We start from the raw sequence: 26,188 nt of genomic DNA, 5'->3' as shown, positions 1-26,188 counted from the left end.
CGCATTGCCGCTTTGCGTTACCATGTACACAAAATACCACATACAGATAAGACGCCATATTTTCACCTCTGTTTTTATTTTTGCACATCACATACATGCTGCAGTCACGGTACACTAACTTTTGCGACAGTCACAGAACGAGAGTGTCTGACCTCTGCAGGCGCATTGAGTTGAGAACAGCCACTCTGTCACTGTGTGCACAACACGCCAAGAGGAGCGCATTCAGGCCAGCGATGGCCGGCACGGCGCATGCGCTGCAGAATTGCATCTGCACACGGCCCGTTAGAGCGGTGAACTGACACGCCATCTATGCTACGCGTCTGGAACCTGCAAATAACAGCGACATTAGCGCCCCCTTCATCCCTGTCATAAATGACACTCTTTGCATGCTCTCGTCCCGCGAAAGTACTTCAACGTTTCGTTCTGCGCCTATTTTCCATGACACTTTATTTCAAACGAATGTATTGGAGTTCCAGCTGTTCTACAACCAAAGAATTTCAGTAGCGTTCACAGCTTTATTTTTTATTTTTTCCTTGCGCACTTCAAGGCATAAGGAGGCGGCACAACTTTCTACACACAGGCTTTTTATCTGGGCCAGTACACGTCGTATCACTCTTGAATAGTGAGGTAGCGGCTTATGCCCCCGATGAATTAGGGGTGGTCGAACAACCAACACATAAACCTCCTTTATTTGAACATACTGTTTATGGTTTATGGGTTTTAACGTCCCAAAGCAACTCAGGCTATGACGGACGCCGTTGTGAAGAGCTCCGGATAATTTCGACCACCTGGGGTTCTTTAGCGTGCACTGACATCGCACAGTACACGGGCCTCTAGAATTTCGCCTCCATTAAAATTCGAGCGCCGCGGCCGCGAGCGAACCCGTGTCTTTCGGGTCAACAGCTGAGCGCCATAACCACTGAGCCACCGCGGCGGCTATTCGAATATACACTTCTTTATAGTATACGCAGAGTGACACTGGTGTCACTAGTGACGGTTATCATAAAACCAAAACAAATATATACAAATATAATCAGTGAAGTAAGCAACGGGAAAGTTGTTTGACAACTCAATAAACTGTACAACCTGAGCCGTCGTTCACTTGTAGACGCTCCCCGTTTCAGGTCATCAGTTTTTCTTTCAAATTTTTCTTTCAATTAATTCATAATAATTTCGAAGTTGACACCTCTAATATCCTTGCTTATTCTTCGGGGTACCAAACTAGAAATCGTCATTCTCTTTCCATAACGCCATTAAATTCTCGAGTTAATTGTTTTAAATATTCTTTTTTTCCAAAGACCATCACTGATTGGAATAACCTTACGGATGATGTTGTCAGGCAGAGATCATTGCATTTGTTTGAAGAGCATTTGAAATAATTGTTTGTTTATGACCTTGCCGCGGTATTTTTCTTCCTGATTTTTCTATGTGCAATTCTGTTTTGTTCTATGTGCAATTCTGATTTGTTTGTGTGCAATTATGTTTTGTTAGTATGTGTCTGTATTTTTTATCTTAATACATTGTTTCCCACCTGCTATGATCTTGTGTACAAGATCGCAGTATTCATAAATAAATAAATAAATAAGTCGGTCCATTTCTGAGCTATTGCGTAAGCGCCTACATTTCTGGCCTTCAAAGAGTGTGGACAGCTACCTGACGGCACGTCGTTGGTTTCAAGCACATCGAGGGATCGGGACACAAAGAAAATAACGTCGGTACATATTATAATACCGTGATGTATGCAGATATTGATTACAGAGTCCTGAATATTCAGATGCATAAGGTTTTTTCGGGTGAGGACGATGATTTTGGAACAAGATGTGCCATCAGAATGGTGTTGATCGCAGGCAAAAAGACTTTACGACTCTGGTCAGCTGTCCCTCGCAAGGCCGCGCTCGACCATCCGGAGGCGAAGACCACTGAGCCGGACAAACTCGACGAGCTACACAAGCCGCTAAAGCCATTGACGGCTACGGCCGTTCACAGCGTTCGTCTTTTCACGTGTCGAACACAAATTGCCACAGGCGTATATGTGTTCTCTGTGTCGTCACATATGCGTACCAAAGCCTCCCCTCCAAGCCACCTTCGTCCATATTGTGTCCAACGCTGACATCCCATTTTCAGGGCGTAAGAAAAAACGCAAAATAATTATTGAACCACTGATTTTTTTTCGCCTTTCATGTGACTTTGATAAAAGTTTAGAAGGCCCAAAGTGAGGGGCCCAGTTGCTTTCGTTTCATTTCGGAAAACGGTGCGACTCACGTCGGCATTTGAAAAATATGGGGTGACTGAGTATGCTTTCGCCTTGAAAACAAGGCACGAATGATCAGCACGACAAGGACGGTCATATTATGACAACTTGTACGCGGCGCCCGTGTTTTCCACAGGAAAAAGCAGAGCGGCTGGCTAAGCACTACTTTCCGGCACACGAAACTCGGGCTCGGATCGTTCAGCAGTTCGTCAACTTTTTCTCCGCAGAACAGTCTACACTGGTTTGAGTGAATAGTCCTCGACCTGGGTCAACGTCTTCGCACTGTTAAGCATCGGTCGCTTCCTGACGTAAAGGTAAGTAGCCGCGAACACCGCTATCGAGAGAAACACGGTGGCGAAGCAGACGTAAAGAAAGATGTCCGGACACGTGTCCAGAAACTGTCCCACAAGCAGCGAGGGCGACATGGATCCTATGCCAGCTGTGACTATGACCAGCGACATCATCTTGTTACTCATGCGGATATAGCTGACCGTCCAGGCGACGACGGCCGCGTAGTTGGGTCCCTGGCTCAGACCCATCAGCGCACTGCCCACCCAAAGCACAATGTCGTACGTCGAACCCCACACGACTAAGAGGACTCCGGTCAGTGCCAGCACGACGTGGGCGGCGACCATCATCTGGAAGGACGTGACCCGTATAGTGATGAGCGACGCCACCACGCGGCAAGCAGCGAAGCAGAAGAAGTACACAGCGGCCAGACGCGAGGCGGACGTCTTGGAAAAGTGTAGCGCACACTTGACGGCGAACGAGGTGATCATCTGGGCGTAGGTGACCTCCAGAGCCACGTAGACGCAGATGTAGGTGCTCAGAAGAGCCACAAGAGTACGACTGAAGCGCAAATCGGCCTTCGCCTGACGCCTCTCTTCTTCACCGCCCGACTCCTTGGAGGCAACCTCGGACTTGAAGTCGCTCCGGTCGATCCAGTACAGGACGACCATAGAAATAAGTAGAACGAGATGCAAGGCGGCGGTGATGCCGAACGCGTACTGGATTCTGGTCGCGTCGCCTCCAAATCCGACCATGGTTTCGTTCAGCGAGGAGTTCTCGTCCAGCCGCAAAATCGGAGGCGAGGTCCAAGCGACTTCGCTCGCGTTGGCCCAGGGGATGCCTGGCGGCGAGACATTGGTGGACATGAACGGCTCGGCGATGAGAGGCGCAGCGAGGCAGCCCAGGGCAAAGCTGAGGTGAAACACTTGCAGGGCGGGGCTACTGTTCTCAGGCCACAGCAGGATCATCCACACATTGGAGCCTGAAAAAGAGCGTCGAAAGTATACACCCGGTGTCCCAACTAAACGCAACGAAGTTTTCAAAAAGTATCGAGTGTCCAAGGCAAGTGGAAGCGACTCGGTTCTGTTGAGAGTCGTGGGCCCCATTCTGGAATATTTTTTTCGTTCTGTTAAGTATGACTAACTTGCTAACTTTTTAAATATTGGTTTCGGCGAACAAGTGTCAAATCAAAGCTTTTATACCACCTTGAAAAACAACCGGCTTAAATGTTTGCAGCACGATACCGTTCACGTAGCTGTTTTTTTTTTTTAAGAGCCCTAAAAGAAAGCGCGCGAAATTCAAAAAGTGAAACATGACAGCTGAGCTACATCTATGCAACAGACAAGCTCTTAGAGGGTAAATTCCGTCTATCCCATACCCTGCTCCTGGAAAAGCCCTGTAGGAAAGAGCGTTCCGAAAATAAGCGGATTTTTTTTTTCTCTGGCAGTGCAGGCGCGGACAAAAGTAAACGGAGCACGCAACTGTCTTCGAATATTTTTCACGCGTCACCTAATTGAAATTTCCAGCAGTGGTACGCGCATGCTGGTAGCGGAGTTTGGTGGGCTTTCTTGTAGACAAGCAACGCTTCTTCATTACCAATGGAGAAAGCGTGATTGCACTTCGAACGCAATAGCGTGCTCCGTTTACTTATGACCGCGCCTGTGGGTCTTCGGGCGCTCACGTTTTCAAGTAATCCCGTTTTCGAAATTATAAAAACTGACGGGGCTTGCTTTTACTAACGTCCAGCTACAAATCTCTGACTGCAACCAGGAGCCTAACGGTAATAGTTCGAAAGTTAACTATTAGACATTAGTTAACAACCATCCTGATAACGTGATTCACCTCTTCTCTGATGTCCGCCAGCACTAATAAAACCACGCCGCAAGCCATCCTTATACCTCAAGAGACCTGTTTTTAAATTAGTGGCCGGTTTCACATAAACACCCGTCGTCTTCCTCAACTACTTTCTCGCACCGTCTGTCGACAAGTACGGAAAATAGGAGCAAGGAGTCCTATTTAAGCAGCGTTCATACCATTCTAGAGCGATGCCTGTGTTCACTAGCGTAAACATCATCAGCCTGACTACGTCCACAACAGTACAAATTCCTCTCCCATATATCGCCAATTAACCCTGTCTTGTGCCAGCTGCGGTCATCCTATTCCCCACAAACTTCATCTCATCCGCCCACCTAACTTCCTGCCGTCCCCTACTACATTTGCATTATCTTGTAATCCAGTCCATTGCAGTTATCGGTTATCCTGCCTTCGCACCACATGCCTTGTCCAGATCCTTTCTTCTTGACTTCTACAATGACGTCATTAACTAGCGTATTTTTCCCTGACTTAGTTTGCTCTCTTCTAGTCACTTAACTAGCATAATGGAAGGTCACAAAGACGACGAAGGTCAGCGACTCGAGTCCGTACCAGTGTCGAAGGCCCCCAAGCTGATGCCGCCGCCGAAGACCATGACGTGTGCCAGCCACAGCGTGCCGCTCAGCGGTATCATGAGCACAGTGACCGTTGCCAGTAGGGTAGTGGCAATCATCATGAGCTGAGTATTGTAGGTATCGAACAACTTGCCCCCTGGAAAAAAAAGAATCACATAGCACGAGTTAAGGCGTGGGAGGAAAGCACATCCAAACACTTGTATACTGACTGCGGACATGCCTAACTGTCGTATAATAAGGGATCAATTACTCATGGGCATCCACCCAAGTAACTTTCGCATCAGACGCGACATGAGAGCACCTTCCACTGAAAGAAATTGAGACTGTCCTTATTCAACTTGAAACAGTGAAAGAAAGGCACAGAAGATGAAGTTGCGTCACTTGCTACAGAGGATCCTGTACCACTAAAATTTCCCAAAGGAAATAAATTTTCCAGCCCCTCCCCTTAAAGAAATCATCGAGCCGCCCGTTTTCATCTTACGATGAAGTCAAACTAACTGCTCCTCAACTTCTCTGCAGATGATGATACCAAAACGTTTTGATTACACAAATGCACTTATTTGACGCGCTTGCATTCCTTCCATGCGGTACAGCACGAACTGGCACACAGCAGCCATAACTTCCTGCTGCAACAAAAAGAACCAGTGCCATTATTCTTTGCTATAATTCTAATGCGAGAGCATTCGAAGCTCCATGGGGCCATAATGCTCCGTCCATCATAAAACTCGTCCATTGGCTAGAGGGAAGTGACGTTACCAGACGGAAGCATTTCCACTGGCTGCAGAGAAGTGGCGTAGGGAACATTCCTATGGGCTGAAAAGTAGTGATGTCACCAGACCGGAGGTGACGTCATTTTCAGTAAAGGCATCAACAGCTGCATTGGCAAAAACGTGGAGGCTAACAGACAGGGTTCAGCTTAAGTTACGGACAACACAGCGATCAATGGAAAGAAATATGATAGATTTAACGTTAAGAGACCGGAAACGGGCAGAGTTGGTGAGGGAACAAATTCGGGTTAATCACATCCTAGTCGAAATCAAGAGGAAGAAATGGGCCTGGACAGGGTATGTGATGCAAATGCGAGATAACCGCTGGTCCTCAAGGGTAACGGAGTGGATTCCAAGAGAAGGCAAGCGTAGCAGGTGGCGGCAGAAAGTTAGGTGGGCGGATGAGATTAAGAAGTCTGCGGGGATGGAATGGCCCCAGCTGGCAAAGAACAGGGTTAATTGGAGAGACATTGGAGACACATTTGCCCTGCAGTGGGTGTAGTCAGGCTGATGACGATTATGAATAGAGTTAGGTGTCCGAGTGAAACTCTTCGAGTTCCCGCTTTTTTTTTCTTGCGCAGACTCAGCAGCAGCAGCAGCAGCAGCAGCTAGTTTGGTACTGCAGAATAACCTCTTGTCATAGCCAGCACGTATGAGGAGCTGGCAGATGAAAATTGCACGAAAACTTGTCTCACGACGTCACGGCTCGCAATTGTGGCCAGTGGAAACTCACCCACGAGAGATCCGAGCAGAAGGCCAAAGCAGCGGGTGGTAATGAGGTGGGACACGCTTCCCACGCTGGAGTCGTAGATTTCGACCAGGTCAAGCAGGGCTACTCCGGTCAGGGACACGATGAGCCCCTACGAGTGGAATTACGGCATTCACGTAACTGACGAGCTCGTCGAGCGCAGCGTAAGATGGTTGTTCTCATGAGAGACGATCACGGTACTGCACAATGTCTAATGATGCCCCCCTTCGACCCCTAAAAAAAATGCGCTCAAGGTTTCATTCAAAGGGGGCCTTTACGAAGAAAGTGTGACGCACACAGAATACACGGTAATGCAGGCCTGTTATCCATCTTCCTTTATTGCCAACACGGATGCCGCCCACTCTACAAAACATGCACCGCATGTATGAAAGTACTAAACTACCCATGTGAATTCGGGTGAAAAGCTTCAGCTCTTACCTGGGTGGATCAAGCAAGCACTCGGTGCTTTTTTTTTGTCCATGTTCACTGTCATTTCGTTTCGTGTCATTGGGCATTTATTTATATTTAAGAAGGAGCAAGTGGCAGAGATAAAAGCTGCTAATACCAGCATGGAAAGCCCTCAGGCCGATGCGTTGCAAGTAAATCGTCAACGAAACAGATTATGCAGCCCCTGTGCGGCCGCAGACATGCTTCCTAATCTGCGACTCATTATGGCTGCGGCGATGTTTTTTCTGCAGCAAAAGACGAATTTAAATATTACCGTGAAAGTTGAATTTCAGAATGGAACATTTTTTTCTCGGCCACTTCATTTAAATCAGTAACGTCAAGGCCAAACAAAAATTGGCGAGAATCGTCTTTTCTTGGGCTACCTACAGCATAAAAATTGGCGATCACTGTTGATAAACGAACGGTGGTGATCCACTGCTTGTTAAAACTGTTCTGACGTCACCACAGTTTGCTCGCGAAAACGGCCGATGGTGGCGACACCTCTATTTTATTTTGTAACCTTTTCTAGCTTATAGAAGCTCAGTTTCCAAAGAAAGTGGCATCTTTGTCATTAGATTGCAGTAATATCTATCGACGCAAGAGAATTTCAGTTTGTCCGTAAATACCTTTTAAATGCGCAATTGAAAAGGTCAGAGGGGATCGTATATACTTACCATTCCGAAGGAACCGACGTTCAGGTTGAAGGTCCGCCCCAACTTGAGCAGCAGTTGCCACTTCTTGAACGTCATTCTGCTCGACTGCCGTGCCGCTTCGCGAGTGTACAACCGAATGTGCCCCTTTACTTGAACAGCAGCCTCTACGCGCGAGTTTCAACGCTGATAGTGCCTCAATTAGGCGACCAGAGGTCGACTTTTATATCGCGGTCGCCGCTCTATTCGACACCCGTTGCCTTCGCATCAAAACAGCGCCAGTGACTGCGTGCCTTGGGTTACGCAATCTCAGGGTCTGCCTTATCGCACTACACGCGCCAAGGGTCTAAAACAGTACACGCTTGTTTATGGAGTATAAACAGCTGTCCCACCGCACTACAAGCCTCGCAGCGATAGCTCGCTCCATACTTTTGCAGCCGACGTCGCCAGCAGAGGCCCAGAGTTCATTTCGCGACGCTCTCATCGTTTATTTTCTTTTCATTATACGACTCCGTCTTATCGAGCGCAACTGACCTCTTCGTTACGGTGGCGACAAAGGGTTGTTGCGACTGCGCGGTTAAAGATGGGTGTCTTTACAACAGCCACGATGCCCTTAACCGGAGCGAACCGGTTTTCTTCGTCCCTCGATGCCAGTGACTGGCGCGAGTTACGCGAAAAGCGGACTCAAGACGGAAGAATTCGTGAGTTCCCGCCAGTTCCGCTCATGCGTCGACTAGATGACCAGCGTCAAGCGGGGCATGGTCCGACGACCTCATGCAGCAGGAAGTACCGTGAATCCTTTGGTGCTCCACTGGGAGTGAAAATAACGACTCTCTGTGGGTTCGAATCAGATACGCCAGGTCGTAACGGTCCCTTTAGTAAGATATATTCCATCTGGTCGGCGTGAAGATGTAGATAAGAAGGATAATCTCGTGAGCGCCCTCACTGGGGACGCCAGCTGATAAGTGCAGTCGGCCTACATGAGCGCGCCGACCTGCCAGCGTTAAGTGCGGCTCGTGACTTTGTGACCCATAGTGTTTCGAGTGAGCCAGAAGGCGTCCTGTAGCCTGGCCAGGCAAGATCCGTAAGCAAGGTACAACAGCCCATCGACTGTGCTCGTCAAAAGGCGTGAACTGCCCTGAGAAGTGGACTGCGGCTCCGAGATCACCTTCGTTCTTGAAGATTTTTTCTGGCACCTCCAAACTTAGAAACTCCGTGAGTGGAAGTGTCGCATTGGAAAAAGCAAAGTTCTAATCCTGAAAGCATGCTACAGCGCATGCGTGTCCAGGACAGATGGTTTGCGCTAAGAAACAGACATATGTGCCCAAGCAAAGAAGACGTCGGATCACTTGGCGAGGAGTGTGGATCAGCAAGACGTCTGTTGTGTTGTCTTGTGTGTGGTTGTGTTGAAATTTATGGCATGTAATCAGCAAAACATCTCTCTGCAAGAGCCATATTCACGCACAAGCCGCTTTACAGGTCTCAGATGCTCTGAAAATTGTCAGGTTCCTGAGGCTCCTCCTCCACCGTCCCGTCAGAAATGGATGCTAAGCCGTTCTCCTTGAACATACCGCTATGACGACAACAAAGCTAACGGACCTATTCCGCGAGCTTATGTGTATACAGTTAAGGCATCAGTCAAATCAAAGATTTTGTGCTGAAAATTGTTCAGTCTCGCCCACAATTCAACCAGAAGTCGGGTATCGAGATTCGCCAAGCCCAGGCAAGTGATGGATAATATCTGAACTATGTGCCTTAAAAATCACTGTTTCGAAGACACCAAAAACTTCCGGTGAGTCTTGCTAATCCCATGTATGGGACAGACTGCCCGAAGGGTTCCGGAAGAGAGTGAGCTCCAACGTTTGAGGCCTGCGCAGCCATCCATGATCCCAAGCCCTGCTGGAGTGGTGGTTACGGCTGACGTCTTCGAATCGCCTTACAGCTAAAGCAACAAAATTTGAGTCCCAGTCGACTCGTACTACAGTTTTCAGACGCCGTGAGCTACCCTTCATCGTCAGGATCAGAGGACACTTCTGTCACCGGAGTGCTTCGCTCACTATGGTGTACCAATTCTCAGTTCGGTTTGTTCGAGAGCCTCCACTGCGCCAAAGAAGATCTGCTTGTGCGGAGACTAACGGCTTTTGTTACGTCATCGGAAAGCACTGCACTGCGAAGTCAACTGACGAAGTAGATCGAGTGGTCCACCAGCTATCAAAAGGTCACTAAGCCAGATGCCAGGAGCTCTCTAGCTTGAATGGTACGGTAAAACAGCGCTTACAGACGGGACGGAAGAAGACGAGACAGACACATGTGTCTGTCTCGTCTTCTTCCGTGCCGTCCGTCAGCGCTGTTTAGTCGTACCATTCAACATGAAACAACCAGCCCGACTCAGCCCTCTTCTCTAGCTTGATTCTGGCTTTCTCTGGACCAACATGTCTGGCTTAATTTGTTCGTTGTCTTAACAGCCTGTTCAGCCCATCTGTGGTGCACACGCTGCAGTGACTGAAATTAAGATGGCTGCCCCGAGTTTGTGATGTGCTGTATTGCCTTTGTGGTGACATGCATGTCGATAAACCCGCCTGATGGCCTGGTCATGCACTGGCTGCGGTGTGTATGCGATTATTTCAAGAGACGCACATAATGACAGTCAGGTGCCGCTTGAACGGTTACGGCTCAATGCGGCTCTACAAGTCTTCCTCGGTGCAAGCATCAGCAGCTGAGCTCCGAAGCAAGTGCGTGAGTTTATTCACAGCTACATCATTACACCCGGGAGATTTCTTCGTTAATTTCATTCAACAAGAGCCTTAAAAATTGGCGAAGATGCCTTTAAATGAACTTCGGGATATAAGACCCTTCACCATCCACTCCAGCTTATTTCAAAAGTCACATGAACTTTAAAAATTCCCCCGCGCCATTTCTTCAGTAATAGATTCACATACTCTGAATAGGGGTTCCATTTAGTTCTTGGGAATCTTCAAGAAACCACGACCAATCCCTCATCGAGGGCACGTTCCGCTTCAAGTGCTGACCCGGATTCCCTAATATTGTTGTTGGCCTTAGAAAAGATGTCACACGCAGGCACTGTCGGATCGGCCAAGAATCGGCGGGCACAGATTGCTATGCACCTCTGCACAATAAAGGTAAAAGAAACGAACGTGGGACAGCAACCATTCCAAAAATTTTCAGGCAGTCTATTGACTATCTATAGACTACTGTCTATAAATTCTATAGACTCTCTATAGGCAAATCCTACAGAACGGTCTATAGACAATACGAATTTTATATAGACAGTCTCAAGACAATCTATAGCTATAGATAATCTATAGATTTATGACCATACACCTTTACTGAACTTTTGTTATAGAAAGTCTGTAGACTATGAATAGACAAAAAGAAATATTATATGAAGGCAACAGAGTCTATAAGAAGTCTATAGACTGTCTATAGACCATTTTTATAAGAAAACACCCTCATATTCATAGAATGCGGTGAAGACGAAGAGGACAGGCAAGGTTCAGGGCACAGCGGCCATTTGTTGTCGTAGGCTACAACAACAACAACAATTCTCAAACGCTTCTGTAACGTCTACCCAACGCATCTGGCAAACGCTAAACTGCCAACACGCTCCAGAGCGCCCTTGCACTGGGGTACATTTACTGCATTCCCAAGAGCCATCGAGAAGAACCATATCGCACTGTGCAGTGTTCCCCCACTAGCGTCGTCGTCTTCGCCGCTTGCCACGGGCCAGGGTGGCCATCGGGACAGGGTAGCCATCGGCGCAGCCGCCGGGGGGAGGGCAAGTCGGCCGAGCCATCCGGGGGAGAGGGTCCTTCGTGAGGTCCACCGACCGCTGCGTGCAGCGCAACCAGGACTGGCAACGCCATGGCCGACGAGCAGCAGCAGCAACCGCCACCCGAGGGCACCCAAGAGGAGGAACGGCTCATGATCACCTACGAGCCGAACCCGTCTTCTCCGAAAGGCACACAGACCTCGCCCCAGGTGAACGCGATGTTCCCTCATAGGTATCTCAGATCCGCCTTTATGAACCGCGCTATACGTAAGCGTTTCGCACCTGTAATTTGTGCATGCCCACTCCGCGACGTCAGTAGCGTTCAGCTTTGTTTATATTTTAAGTGTCCGAAATTTTGTTCTGCTATAGTCGGATACAACTTAAGTCTGCAGTGAAGCTCCGCCTACATTCAACCTTCGCGCACAGAATTCCTCCACGACAAAAAAGTAGTCAGCTGCTTAAACGCTTCTTGTTACCTAAACAAGAAGCTTATCACAAGAAAAAAATTACGAGCTCTAGAATTTTGATACATGGATTGTTTGATATAGTCAAACATTAAAAAGCCGATTTCGTTTACAGTTGCGATTGGCCAGCGGAGTAATACAGGACGCCGCGGACCGCGGCCCAGTGTTACCAACTGCTGTTTTTTTTTAGTTGTATCCTACTTTACACTGAAATGGCTCTACTTGCAAAGGCGAATACATCACACTTGCCGCGTGGAATTCCTGACAATTTTTCAATTCCCGTTTAAAATCCTTGGACCCAGATCTGAAACTCCGGCTACCATCAGGCCTACCACGACGAGAAGAAACTTTGCTGTGTCGCCTCTGGCTTGGTGTAGCTTTCACCAACCATTACTCCTTCTAAATCGGTATGGCTGATAGCCCTGCATGTGCCACCTGCGGGCATGACAAGACTATAACCCACATTCTTTGTGACTGCCCTGCCTACACCACCGAAAGGCAGTCTCTCAGACGTGCGCTGGAGCGCCTAGATCCGCGCCCACTGACGGAAATGAAGATTCTCGGCCCCTGGCCGCGGCGGTCGTCGGCGGAGAAGGCGAGAACTTCTGGCCTGCACGACAGGCTGTGACTTCAACGAACACTGACGTTTTAGAGTGACTTCAGTTTTCTGCTACTCTCTTTTCTCTTTCATTTTTTTATCCCCTCAGCCCCTTCCCCCCGTGTAGGGTAGCAAACCGATTATTCTTTCGGTTAACCTCCCTGCCTTTCCTCTTCTACCTCCTCCTCCGCCTCCTTGATTTTTTCAACGACTGAAGTGCGAGATAGCTTATTCGTCTTGGCTGTAACGCTACGCGGAACGGGAACAAAGAAAAGAATGGTAATAACGCGTACGCCCATTTCCAGCTTTGATCCCAAAATAGCCTCGTTCAGAAACCTTTTATACACACTCTTAACAGAAAGGCGTAAAAAGGGAGTAAAGTTGCCCTCTAGCGCACTGTCTTTTATAAAAGGGAGTGAGCTAGAGGACAGCTTTAACCCTTTTTACTCCCATATATGCGTATTCGTGTTTAGAGAGCAGATCTGAAAAGAACCAGAGGTGTGGAAAGTGCACTAAATAGCCTCTACTGTGTTCTATTTGGCTGTCAAGGTACGTGTAGCCGCTTCTAACGTCAGTGTCCCCATTAGAGTGATGTTGACTCGAATTCAGATTATCGCGTGCTTTATTGCACTTTCGAGCATTCACCTGTTAACGAGCTTGAATTTATTCTTGTTCGTGCAGTGTGACAAGCCGGCCACCGCGTAACATTGTAGGACACCTTTTCCTTGCGGGTTGTAGGCGAGTCAAAGACTCCCACTTGGTACAAATTCGTAAGGAGTGCTACACTACAGATTTGCTTGGTAGCCCTTGCGCTCCACCACGTCTAAAATATTTATTAATAATAATAGCAATTAATGAATTCTCAGTGACGAAAACAATTTCAGTACCACCACACAGTTTGCCACCGGTAGACAGTGAATGCAATAAGTTGTTCTTCGCAGAAATGGCGCGGTAAAAAATGGCGCGGTAAACATCAAGTTGGAAGTTCTGCGGCTTGTGTGCGCGCCTCTGTGCCTCTTCTTATCCCATCGTCTTCGCGCAGTTTTTTTGGACACCTGATTACCTTATGTGTTGGCAATGCGTTAGCATTAAAAGCTGTAGATGTCTTTACTGTAAGTGACGCCACTGGGGTCATCGCTTACCTCCAGCCAATAGGAATTATCTGTTCTGGTGACGTCACATACCTCCAGCCAGTGGGTGAATTTCATGACCGACGACTCACTTTGGTCCCATGAGGCTCCTAATGATATCGCATTAAAATTATATCAAACAGTTATGGCACTGGTTTCTTTCTTTTATTGCGGAACATAGGTAGCATACATTTCCCCTAAAAGGCAGTGCCCTAGAAGGCAATTCACTTCCTTCTTTTTACTCCGATTAGGCTTAATCGTGTTTAGAGTGTATGGTAAGTGAGAGCGAACATTAGTCAAGACGTCGCGCCAAGTAACCTGAAAGTAACTTCAGTGACTTCAGCTCGTATCATCACATCATCATCATAGTACATCAGCTCGTATGTAATACCGGTTCTTCTCAATCAACAGAATGACGCAAACAATTCAGTGACCAGAGGTTGTGAGAAACCAGAGGAAAGTGCACGGCCCCACCGGCTGACATCAGTGTGGTCACAATCCCGAGGAGATCTCGAGAGGGAGAGGGAATCGAAGATTAGAAAGTAAAAGAAGTGAAAGCAAAAGATGAGATTAGATACGCGCGTTTTTTTTTCATTTCGCCTTCATCACAATACCGCCACCGTGGCCGGGTAGATCCCGCCCCCTGGCGCTCAGCATCCGACCGCTATTGCCCCTAATCAACCGTTGTGGTTAACACGGCCCTCAAGCTGTTCGCAAAAGGTCCTTTACCCAAGGGTACGCAGCATCCTTCCCGGAACAAACCCAAACGTGCCCTCCTTGCTACGGCGAGTCACACCAGTGTGGTATGCTGTGCGATGACGTATAACGGTAACTGCGCGCTTTGGGGTTGTTGGTCTTCACTGCTCTTCACGCAGAGCAGTGAAGAGCTTGCGTGAACTAGTCTGGGAGAGGGGGCCACAGAACTCAGTCACATTTCTTCGTTCATGGCCGTCAAGTTCACAATTCCCCACTCCGCGACGGTGGCCGTTCGCAGATGCTGCGTAGCCCCACGGCCGAATCGGAACCGGCACCCCCGGCGCCGGCTTTAAGGGATGGCCTCATGCCCGCGCCGGAAGCGGAAGCACCGGTGCCGCCTCCGACGAACCAGACTCCGCTGTACCTAGGAGGGGCGCCGCCTTTAAAGGACGGTCTCATGCCCGCGCCGGAAGCGGAAGCACCGGTACCGCCTCCAACGAACCAGACTCCGCTGTACATAGGCGGGGCGCCGCCTTTAAGGGGCGGTCTCATGCCCACGCCGGAAGCGGAAGCACCAGTACCGCCTCCGACGAACCAGACTCCGCCGTACCTAGGCGGGGCGCCGCCTTTAAGGGGCGGTCTCATGCCCGCCCCGGAAGCGGAAGCACCGGTACCGCCTCCGACGAACGAGACCCCGCTGTACTTAGGAGGGGCGCCGCCTTTAAGGGACAGTCTCATGCCCGCCCCGGAAGCGGAAGCACCGGTACCGCCTCCGACGAACGAGACCCCGCTGTACTTAGGCGGGGCACCACGCAGGCCGGTCGCCCAATCGTCGTCGCAGGAAATACATAAAGCGGAGCCGGGCACACCGCCACACACTAATTTGGCCCCGGTCAGGGTGTCCGAGAAGGGCTCGCCAGGGTCGGCCAAGACGCACGTCGAGCCGCCACCGGCAGGCTGGACGCGGAGCTCGCCGTCCCAGATGTCATCGCCGTATGCCGCGACACCGGCAAAGGCCGTTGCGACACCACCCAAGGCCGCTGGGACACCGCCGAAGGCTGTCTGGACACCTCCAAGGGGTGTAACGCAGGGTGAGGGTCGTTTTACAGCGAAAGCTACTAGTGCCAATCTCCGGTATTTTTCCTTTCTTTTTTATTTCCGTAGAGGGGGGGAGGGGGGGGGGGGGTATACCGCATGAATGACACCGTGCAGAGTGACAGTGCGTGAGCGAGACGTCCAGGAGCTCCATTTAGGTGAAAACAATTCTGAAGACGTCTTTCCATGTCTGCTTGCTTTCAGTAACTTCATGATATCTACAGAATTTCATTTGAAAGCACTGGCAACGCGAATAACATGCGCCATTGCTACTATGAGCCAACAGCACCAAACTTACCAAATCCGGCGCTGTTACTTTGTTTTTGTTTTTTTTTCTCACCGATAGTTTCGTAGCAAAGTTGAGCAAAGTTAAATGACATCACTGTTGCCGTCACAGTACGCCGCAGGAGAGGACTCATGAAGGCGCTGTCTAGATGGGCCCTGCGCCACGGGCGGTATGTAGGTTGCACGCGCTTGCAAAAATTTTGTTTGCACAGTTTATAGGCGGTCCGAAAATTTTTCGAAGGAGCAGGCGCTCCACAGAATGTGGCATCTATGGTCCCGAGATCCAGGCGGTCTTGGTGGTGCCCTATCTGGTGGTGAAAGCAGCGCACCAATCGCAGCTGCTTCTTTGCCCCGTGCCGCAGTCACAACATGAGATTTTCTTGCTGCAGCCTCTAGTGCATACATTCTTTCGTAATGCGTGGAGCAATACGAGCCTGACTTGTGAGGGTCAAGGCGGCACTAGAATGACGGAGTGTCTTCTTTCTTTTGACCCGCATTGTCACAGCACGATTCTCCACAATAACGTTTTTCTTTTTTTCGGTTTTTCTTTTTTTCGTTTTCATCACTTTCTTTAACCCGTCAAAGGTGGTTTTCCTCCTCACGTAGCGGGGGCCGAACCTGCCAGCGGGGCGCGTCTCAAATCGGACTCGGAGCCAATCACGATGCCTGGCAGTGGTCCTGCGCTCGCGCCACAGGTGGCCCGGAAGTCTGCGACGGTGGGTGACGTCACGAGCGTAGCGGCAAAGCAGGCGCTCGAAAGGAAGTGGGAGCGCCATCAGTCCTTTGAGTCCGCACCTGCCAAGGAGCCTCAAGTGGAGGACAGCCGCCAGGAGAGAATCATCAAGTCCGTGCAAACGTTCAGCGTCCACCTGAGCTTCTTTGGAATGGTGAGGTGCCCTTTACGAGTTCGAAGCTCCGGCAGCTTTTTTTTATTGCGAAAGCAATACTACTTGCACTTTCAAGCCTTTGCCGTGCCGCGGCGGTGACCCCCATTGACCTTTGCGAAAGCAATACTACTTGCACTTTCACGCCTTTGCCGTGCCGCGGCGGTGACAACCATTGACCTTCATTTGACCTTGATTGCATTAGATTGGATTAGATTGGACTGGATTGGATTTGATTGGATTAGATTACATTAGATTAGATTAGGTTACATTGGATTGGATTGGATCGGAGTGGATTGAATTGGATTGGAATGGATTGTATTGGATTGGATGGGATTGGATTGTATAACCGATGCATCACCACAAGTCTAACCACAAGCACAACCACCAGCTACACTACCAGCTGTACCATGGCGTAGGTACAGAGGGCAAAATGCATGTCTAGAACGATCGAACTGTGTGTTACGCAGCCCCCAAAGCCAGTGCGACCAGTAATTCAGAAAAATTACGATGAAATTTTATCAGTTTAACTGGACATGCTTACATCCCGACCATTTTGAATGAAATGTTACCGCTCGATATCGCGTGTTCGGGCCGAAACACAGCCAGAACGTGTTCTAGACAAGCGTTTTGCCCTCTGTACGGATATTGCTTTCGCAATTACCGGGCTTAACCAAGCTAAGCCACAGCCAATTTTTTTCTTTATTGTCGAAGCTCCGGTAGCTCATAGAGTTCAAAGCCACTGTACAAAGTGACCTGCATATCACAGCAAAAGTCACCAGTGCTCGCACTGAGCCGCCGCGGCGGCTCAGTGGTTATGGAGCTCGGGTGCTGGCCCGAAAAATGAGGGTTCGATCCCGGCCGCGGTGGTTGAATTTCAATGAAGGCGAAATTCTAGAAGCCTGTGTACTGTGCAATATCAGTGCACGTTGAAAAACCCCAGGTCGTCAAAATTTCCAGAGCCCTCCACTACGGCTTCCTTCATAGCCTGAGTCGCTTGGGAACGTTAAACCCCCATGAACGATCAAGCATTATTTTTTTAGAGTAATATTTCTTTTTATAGCAAAGAGCGTTATAGAGGAAGAGACATCTGGAGGTAACGAGAAGGACTTTAGTAAGTGAATAATAATGAGATGGGTGGGGGTGGCGTGGGGTGAAGTTGGCTGTCACTCTCATATTATGTTCAGGGCGGGTTACACATATTCCTGCGGGCAGCCAGCATCCTGTATTTGTTACTTAATGTAAATTAAGAAGTTTGGTTTTGGTTTTGGGGGGTTTAACATCCCAAAGCGACTAAGGCTATGAGAGACGCCGTAGTGAAGGGCTCCGGAAATTTCGACCACCTGGGGTTCTTTAACGTGCACTGACATCGCACAGTACACGGGCCTCCAGAATTTCTCCTCCAAAGAAATTCTAGCCGCCGCGGCCGGGATCGAACCCGCGTCTTTTGGGTCAGCAGCCGAGCACCTTAGCCACTGAGCCACCGCGGCGGCAAAATTAAGAAGTAAGACAAAGCTATAGTGACGACGTCATGAAATTCGATGAAGTAACGTGCACGATTGTCGCCACAAGTTGTGCAGATTATAGATGATAGGCGATGATACAGGTTATGCAGCTTACATCACTTATGCTATCAGCCGATTTCAGGCCACATCTAATTATTGCTGTTTGTATACAGAACGCTCCCAGGAAATACTGACGAAGACAGCTTAACGAGGCCTTAGTTTAAGGTGTGTTGCTGGGCGAGTTGGTTGGGGAACATCTTGAGAACAAACAGCGCTTACAGACAAAGGACCAGAACAAGAAGGACACACAACTGCGCTGACTAACAACTTTTATTTGGGAAGGGAGCCGATCCGCATCTTTTATACAGAACTGGAGGGAGTGAAGCGCATGCGCAAAGATCAGGAAAGTGGGCGCACAGAAAGTGCCAACACATAGACCAAGTATTCTTATCGTCACTGATAACCAATAACACAGCAAAAAAAAAACAAGCGAGAAAAGCAGGGGAGACAAAGGCAGGGAGCGTTAAGAAACAATTCTAAAAAATCTAAAAGATCCTGAAGAAGCCAACAACCAACACGGCTAAACGAATGACGATGAAAGGTGACAAAGATAAAGGCACTAAAAACTGAACAGACTGAAGCATAAAAGGTGCAGGAAAAGCCTGCGGAAGATGTAAAAAAATCGGCACGGCTGAAAGATGACGGAATTAAAAGCGTTAAAAGTTAAAACAGATAAAAGCAAAAACCTGAGAAGCCGATGAGAATAAAAACAAGCAGGAAAGGTGGTCACTAAAAAAATGAAATTGAACAGACAACAGATCTCTAAAGACAAGCAATGAATCGTAAAAACGTGTGGGCGATAAAACCTAAGGTGAGATAACAGAAAACTTTTTACAGAAAAGTTGAGGATAAAAAACATCGTAATAATAAAAAAAACACGGGATAAAACCAAAAGAATGCGCTGAATCAAATCGAAGCAGAGAGGAATGAACACTCTTTGTCTAACAGGGCAACTGACGATCTCTACTAGATAGATCACTCTGATAGATCTCTACTATTCTATTCCGCATGACGATCTGCTCCATTGTGTAAATTATTGCATCGACAAGCATGGAATTGTGGCTTTTCAAAATGCATGTGGCGTTTCTGCTAGTGGCTTTTTAGAATTATTCTCTGTTTACCTGAGGTCTACTTATGCTGAGTGGAATGAATCTCTTTTTATCCAAAAGCAGGGCATATGTATTGGGTCGTGCATCGCCCCTATACTGAGCGACCTCTTCTTGGCCATGCATGACAGAGAAGTAAGCAAAAAAATTGCAAATTCGCCGGTGCTAAAGATATTCAGATATGTCGATGATTATCTAATTTTTCTCGAGTGTCCAGGCAATGCTTTCATGACCGAAGTTTCCAGTGTACTAGCCATTTTTAGAGAGTCTTTTCATATCCTCGTATTAACGCATGAAGTTCCGGAAAATAGCTGTCTTCGCTTTCTTGAACTTAAGCTGCACTTCTCGCCCGATCACGTATGCTGGATCTTCGAACCAAGGGCCAGTAAGCCACTCTTACCGTATGAGTCAGCCCATTCGAAATTGGTGAAACGAAACATAGTCCAGGCCACCTTCAATAATGCTTTACTAAAGTCCTGCGAGCACAGTATTGAGAGCAGTTTCTTTAACCAAGCGTACAGGCTTCTCAGCTCTGGGTACCCGGCCTTACTCCTGTCCTCAGTTGCTCAGAAAATGTTGAAAACGAGGCAAGGAAAGAACCTAACCGCAAGGGAAGGGCAGAGTCGCAATAAAAAGGTAGCTGTAATACCCTACATCCACCAAGTGTCCCACAATCTAAAAAGAATTGGAAAAAGGGCAGGGGTAGACGTTATTTTCTCTGCTCATCACCGTCTTTCTAGACTCTGCAGAAGGGTCAATGGCTCTGGGGAAAAAATTCCAGACTGCACAATTAAGCATCGGGATCCGTTTGTTGCTTGCTCATCGGCGTTGTCTATTCGATACCTTTACCCTGCGGCAGGAAGTACATCGGCCAAACAGGCCGATGTATTAACAAGCGGTTACTAGAGCATAAAGCTACTGCTGAGGATAAAAGGTCCGGTAATTTGGCCATCCACTGCCGTGATTGCAGTCCTTGCCGTCGCATCTCCCCCACTTTCAAGGAAACAGATATTCTGGCGAAAAACTTAAATCAACTGACCCGAGAAATCATTGAAGCAGCCACTATTATCAAGCTAAAAGATGAGTGCGTTAGCACGCCGTCAGTTGCCCTGTTAGACAAAGAGTGTTCATTCCTCTCTGCTTCGATTTGATTCAGTGCATTCTTTTGGTTTTATCCCGTGTTTTTTATTATTATTATTATTATTACGATGTTTTTTATCCTAAACTTTTCTGTAAAAAGTTTTCTGTTATCTCACCTTAGGTTTTATCGCCCACACGTTTTTACGATTCATTGCTTGTCTTTAGAGATCTGTTGTCTGTTCAATTTCATTTTTTTAGTGACCACCTTTCCTGCTTGTTTTTATTCTCATCGGCTTCTCAGGTTTTTGCTTTTATCTGTTTTAACGCTTTTAATTCCGTCATCTTTCAGCCGTGCCGATTTTTTACATCTTCCGCAGGCTTTTCCTGCACCTTTTATGCTTCAGTCTGTTCAGTTTTTAGTGCCTTTATCTTTGTCACCTTTCATCGTCATTCGTTTAGCCGTGTTGGTTGTGGGCTTCTTCAGGATCTTTTAGATTTTTTAGAATTGTTTCTTAACGCTCCCTGCCTTTGTCTCCCCTGCTTTTCTCGCTTGTTTTTTGCTGTGTTATTGGTTATCAGTGACGATAAGAATACTTGGTCTATGTGTTGGCACTTTCCGTGCGCCCACTTTCCTGATCTTTGCATATGCGCTTCACTCCCTCCAGTTCTGTATAAAAGGTGCGGATCGGCTCCCTTCCCAAATAAAAGTTGTTAGTCAGCGCAGTTGTGTGTCCTTCTTGTTCTGGTCCTTTGTCTGTAAGCGCTGTTTGTTCTCAAGATGGGCCTTAGTTTAGTTTAGTTTAGTTTAGTTTAGTTTAGTTTAGTTTAGTTTAGTTTAGTTTAGTTTATTTGGTTTAACGTCCCAAAGCAACTCAGGCCATGAGGGACGCCGTACTGAAGGGCTCCGGAAATTTCGACCACCTGGGGCTCTTTAACGTGCACTGACATCCCACAGTACACAGGTCTCTAGAATTTCGCCTTCATCGAAATTCGGCCGCCGCGGCCGGGATTGAACCCGCGTCTTTCGGGTCAGCAGCCGAACGCCGTAACCACTGAGCCACCGCGGCGGGACCTTAACGAGGCCTTAGGCGCTCCACACTGATCTTTTCACAGGGTCTCAAAACAAAGCCGGCATAAACAACAAAAATACATGTAAAAGTGTTCAGCCGAGGTGGTTAACATCTGCTTGTGTGACAGCTTATATTACAATGAACTGGTTAATATAAGTGATTAACAGTACAACAATATTCATTATACCAAAATGAAAAAAAGACATCTAGTTAAACGTTGTCCCAAGCTCTTCATCTCATTCTTGTCCCTTCGTGAAGATCGGACGTTACATTCACCGCTCCCCACGAACTTTTTAAATTCATTCTGACTAATAGCCGCCGCGGTGGCTCAGCGGTTATGGTGCTCGGCTGCTGACCCGAAAGACGCGGGTTCGATCCCGGCCGCGGCGGCTGGAATTTCTTTGGAGGAGAAATTCTAGAGGCCCGTGTACTGTGCGATGTCAGTGCACGTTAAAGAACCCCAGGTGGTCGAAATTTCCGGAGCCCTCCACTACGGCGTCTCTCATAGCCTTAGTCGCTTTGGGACGTTAAACCCCATAAACCAAACCATCATTCTGACTAATAGCTTACTTAGAATAAGTAGTACTCTGTGGTGAAGAAAAGGTATAAAAGTTACTGACCAAATCACAGTAAAAAACGACGGGTTCCGAAACGTCATTCCTGCTTTGACTTGGTCAGTGAAAGTTACACTTTTTCTTCAACTAATGCCTGTCCGGACGAACCTTCTTCGAACACTTATCTAGTATTGTGAGGTGTTGAACATCATAAAGGCGATCTCGTGCATGTTGCGGAAAACGAAACAAAATGGCGTAGTCATGCTTCTCATCATCATCATCATCAACCTGACTACGCCCACTGCGGGGCAAAGGCCTCTCCCATGTCTCTCCAATTAACCCCGTCCTTCGCCAGGGCATGTACTACGCGCTGTTCGGCCCCACTCTGCAAGACCTGGCTGTGACGATGGACGTGGACCTGTACCACGCGCTCTACCTGCTAGCTGCCAGGGGAATCGGCTACTTTGTGGGAGCCGTGGCAGGTGAGGAACTTTTTGTCCTCTTTGAATCTCTCAACGAGCGTCGCTCGAATGTGCTGAACGGTGTGGCCCAAAGGCTGATGTTGATGCTGGTGTTACGGAAGAAGTCACCTACGTCACGAAATTATACTTTTTTTGTAGTTTTTTTTTCTGCTGTTCTGTCGGCTGTACCCACAGCACAAGAGGCAACAGAGCTAGGCCTAGTTGGCGCGAAGAAAAAGCCGCATCCGGCATTGCATGTTCCTCACGCCCGAACAAGCTCAGGTTTGAGTGTTCTGCTATAATTCGCAACATCAGCCGCCTTCAGACAAATACAAAGGAAGATGAAAAGTAGCGAACTTATCGAAGATGTCCCCATAGCAAGCTTGAATGAGCGCGCGAGGCCAGAAGAATCCAGGGTGCTTTCTGCGACAACGCTGCATCCCAATCAGGCGCTCAAGCGAAGCGATGACGTGACATGAGCACTGCCCGTATGATTTCTGCGCAGAAGACTTTCTAAGGGGCAAATTCCGTAGGAGTAACCGCATTATGTCGCAACGAAGAACTCCGGCGCTCCCCTGTTGGCCATCAAGGACGCTCTATAGATAGGCCTACAGTTTGTTGTATAGACCTTTTCACGTATGTCTTTTTGAGCACAGTTATATTTCTATCGGGTTGTTTCAGCAGCTGTGGGACTAGTGGATTTCATACAGGCATCTACTGCGCATGAGCAGCACAGTCCAACACGCACGCACACTCAGTCAAGCTGTAAACAGTGAAAAGTTTATAGCGTGCACAGTTTGTTTTATTGTATATATATGCCTTATAATATATCCCTGTTTCTGTTGTGCACACGAAAGTTCCACTGACCTGGATTACGGACTCTCAAAGAACTGTGTAATCCCTGTCATCACTGCTTACGCTGCACCGTAACCATGTGGGACAACATCGACCGCTGCCTAAAACAGGGCAAAATGGACATGAAGAGCAATAACTCGCAACGCCTACGTGCAGTTAGCCTTTACCTCTAAAGGACAGGAACAGCAATAAATACTACATAGCCAAGTGACACCACGAAGTCCATTGTCAAGGTTAGGTTAGTGAAGTTAATATCTCTTCATACCTTTCCTACATAACTTCCTGCCTGCATATGTGCATACCAGAGCCTATAGTATACCTTCCCACGCCACGAACGAACAGCGGACAAAGAAGCCAGCGTTTCCTTGTCTTGAAACATGGCCGGAAGCTTCAGCAGCTTTTGTCTCTAATTTTTATCAAACAGTGCGTGATGTGCTGTTCCGCTGTGGGTCCAGGTGGCGTGCTCCTGAGGCCCGTGAACCCGCAGGTGCTGCTCATTGTGCTCGACTTCTTCCTCGCCATGGCCTGCCTCGGCGTGTCCTACTTCGACACGCTCTTCCAGGGCCTGCTGGTCTTCGGGCTCGGGGGCTTCGCTCTGGGAGCCATTAACATCGGTCAGTTTGCGTGAAGAGCCCGCCCGCACAATATCGATAAGTTGTAATAGCGTCAGTGGTGCCCTCGGCGTCAGTAGGTATGGTATGGTATGGTATGGTATGGTATGGTATGGTATGGTATGGTATGGTATGGTATGGTATGGTATGGTATGGTATGGTATGGTATGGTATGGTATGGTATGGTATGGTATGGTATGATAGGGAGGCTCCGAATTAATTTAGACTAATGGCAGGTGGCAGTTAAATTAATGATTGGTCACGACAGGCTGCTCGGGAAGAGCAACTTGGGTCGCGCAAGCCCCACCGGTGGCAGCACCTGCCATTGCAGGACGGAGGAGAATCGCTTATCGTTAGCACCACTGCGGCAGTAATGGTCTGATAACTCTAAAATATCTATGAAATTAAAGACAAGAATGGTCATTTCCACATACATAGGCATTGAATCATTAAAGATATCGCGTCATACTCTTAAGGCGGAGCTTCAGTGCCCTCTCCAATTTTTTATCACATATGGTTCAGAGCACAACCAACAACAAACGTCGTTGGTAACCACGCAGCTAAAGGGTGAAAACCTTGGTTGCAAAATTAAGAAGGTGGAGGCGTGACCTAAGAAAGACGATTTATTTCATCACTGGGAGCTTCATCTGTCAATACAAGAGGCCGAAGGTCTCTCCCAGGACAGAAACAATAGGAGTTTCGGAACCAGGGCAATTTTTGCCATAAGGTAGTAACACGTAATAGGTAAGGGTCAGCGTACCTCGCCGGCAGTTTGCAATGTCAGTCCTGCCCATAGCCAGCCACAACCGCAACCTCTGAACGAACCCAAAGGATTTTGCGGTGCCTCAACCTTCTAAATCAAATGAGGATTGTTCAAAGGTTTCTTCTTAGAACACAGAATAGCGGATCCCCAGCCTGCATAAGTGTACTGCCCCCCCCCCCCCCCCCCCGAACCCACAAGCCAACCAACCATACACTACTGGAAGCTGTCGTCTCGCTATTGTAGCTTCCGCTCCTCTGCAGCCGGTTTTGGGATGGAGTGCATAGCGTCGTGCATTGCAGACACGTGTTTCAAAACCCAACGTCTTCGCAATCAATCGCTTTCACCGGAGTACGTCTTTTGTCTTGTGTTCGCAGTGGGCGTCCTCTGGGTATCGGCGCTGCACAGGGACGCGAGTGGCTTCCTCCTGCAGACTCTCAGCTTCATGCACTGCATCGGCTGTACCCTGGCGCCCATCCTGGGCGAACCATTCGTGACTCGCCGGAGCCTCCTGCAGCCGCCCTCCGACCTGCCGCCACCCGTGGAGCGGGAACTGGTCTTCCTGACGAGCATCGAAGACAAAGACTTCATATACGTCGCCTACGCCTACTGGGCCGTGGGCCTGTACGTATTCGTCGTCGTCTTCCTGGCTCTGGTCGCCTTCTTCTTCGACCCTCGCCACCAGGACCTGAGGCCCATGGAAACGCAGTGTCCCGTCGTACCCTGCAGTGGTCTTGTAGTCGTGCTGTTCTTCTACCTGTGCGCAGCAGTCGCCATGGAGATCATATACAGCCAGCTCATCGCTGCGTTTGTCCTCCTCCAGTGGCGCAACAAGACCGTGGCCGCCTACGTGACTTCGCTCTTCTGGGCCGCGTACAGCACGGTTCGCGGCGTGTCCATCATGTGGCTCAAGCAGCGCGGTTCGTTCAACGTCCTCCTGTGCTGCAACGTCTTCCTCCTAGCAGTGACCGGCTTCGGCTCCGTCTTCGGCGACCAGACGAGGGTCATGTGGATCGGCACGGCTCTAGCAGCTGCTTGCATGGCCCCCGTGATGCCGTCGACGCTGCTGCTCTTGCATGACTACTCGGGCGTCTCTGTAGGCAGGTTCACCCTCGCTGTGTTCACTGTTGGAGTCAGTTCAGCGTTTGCGCCGCTCTGCCTCGGATCAGAACTGGAGAACGAGCCGATGCTCTTCCACTACGCTCTGGCGGCGCTGGCCGTTTTCTCACTCCTACTCGTTTTAGTGGGAAAGACGCTGGTGAGACGCACGGCCATCGAAGACGGATATTCCGTGCTGCCTGCCGACCGGCGGTCGTCGTACAGACCTTCGAAATCACACTGACGCCGCATCCCCTTGATTGATTCACAATGCCGCCAGTGAATGAGCTCGGACTCACTGAAGGGCACTTGGAACTGTCGCTGCCAGGACGCTCCTGTGCCACCCCGACGTGTGTTTAGGAGTAACGGGGACTGCGCGCCAAATTCACCCCGTGCATTAGCGAGTGCTGCTCGCATGTTTCGTGTATCCTTGTTCGACGTAACTGCCTGACAAATAAGAACACAGTGTATGCACTCAGCACTGCCAT

General features: G+C 48.7%; 3 protein-coding genes across 3 annotated transcripts in view; 1 reads left to right on the top strand and 2 right to left on the bottom strand.

Moving 5' to 3' along the window:
* LOC149366002 (sodium-dependent glucose transporter 1A-like) overlaps positions 1 to 26,188 on the bottom strand; it is a 71,885-nt gene that overhangs the window by 7,224 nt on the left and 38,473 nt on the right. The gene's annotated exons all lie outside the window — the stretch shown is intronic.
* LOC149366005 (sodium-dependent glucose transporter 1A-like) lies at positions 1,688 to 9,325 on the bottom strand. The gene is made up of 4 exons (XM_089547529.1): positions 7,623 to 9,325; positions 6,487 to 6,613; positions 4,964 to 5,122; positions 1,688 to 3,521 (listed from the first exon to the last, which is right to left on the bottom strand). Exons 1-4 carry the CDS (start codon positions 7,695 to 7,697, stop codon positions 2,485 to 2,487), a joined length of 1,398 nt encoding a protein of 465 aa, XP_089403655.1. The 5' UTR covers positions 7,698 to 9,325; the 3' UTR covers positions 1,688 to 2,484.
* LOC149366004 (uncharacterized) lies at positions 11,481 to 26,141 on the top strand. Its single transcript, XM_089580455.1, has 6 exons — positions 11,481 to 11,597; positions 14,575 to 15,367; positions 16,263 to 16,543; positions 22,271 to 22,397; positions 23,687 to 23,845; positions 24,980 to 26,141. The coding sequence occupies exons 1-6, from the start codon at positions 11,481 to 11,483 to the stop codon at positions 25,942 to 25,944; spliced, it is 2,442 nt and encodes an 813-aa protein (XP_089436581.1). The 3' UTR covers positions 25,945 to 26,141.

Source organism: Amblyomma mixtum, chromosome 1, assembly GCF_055824585.1.
Source record: "Amblyomma mixtum isolate Tamu chromosome 1, ASM5582458v1, whole genome shotgun sequence".
NCBI classification, from domain to species: domain Eukaryota; kingdom Metazoa; phylum Arthropoda; class Arachnida; order Ixodida; family Ixodidae; genus Amblyomma; species Amblyomma mixtum.
The sequence above is the reverse complement of the archived record's forward strand: the minus strand, read 5'-3'. Positions and strand labels throughout refer to the sequence as shown.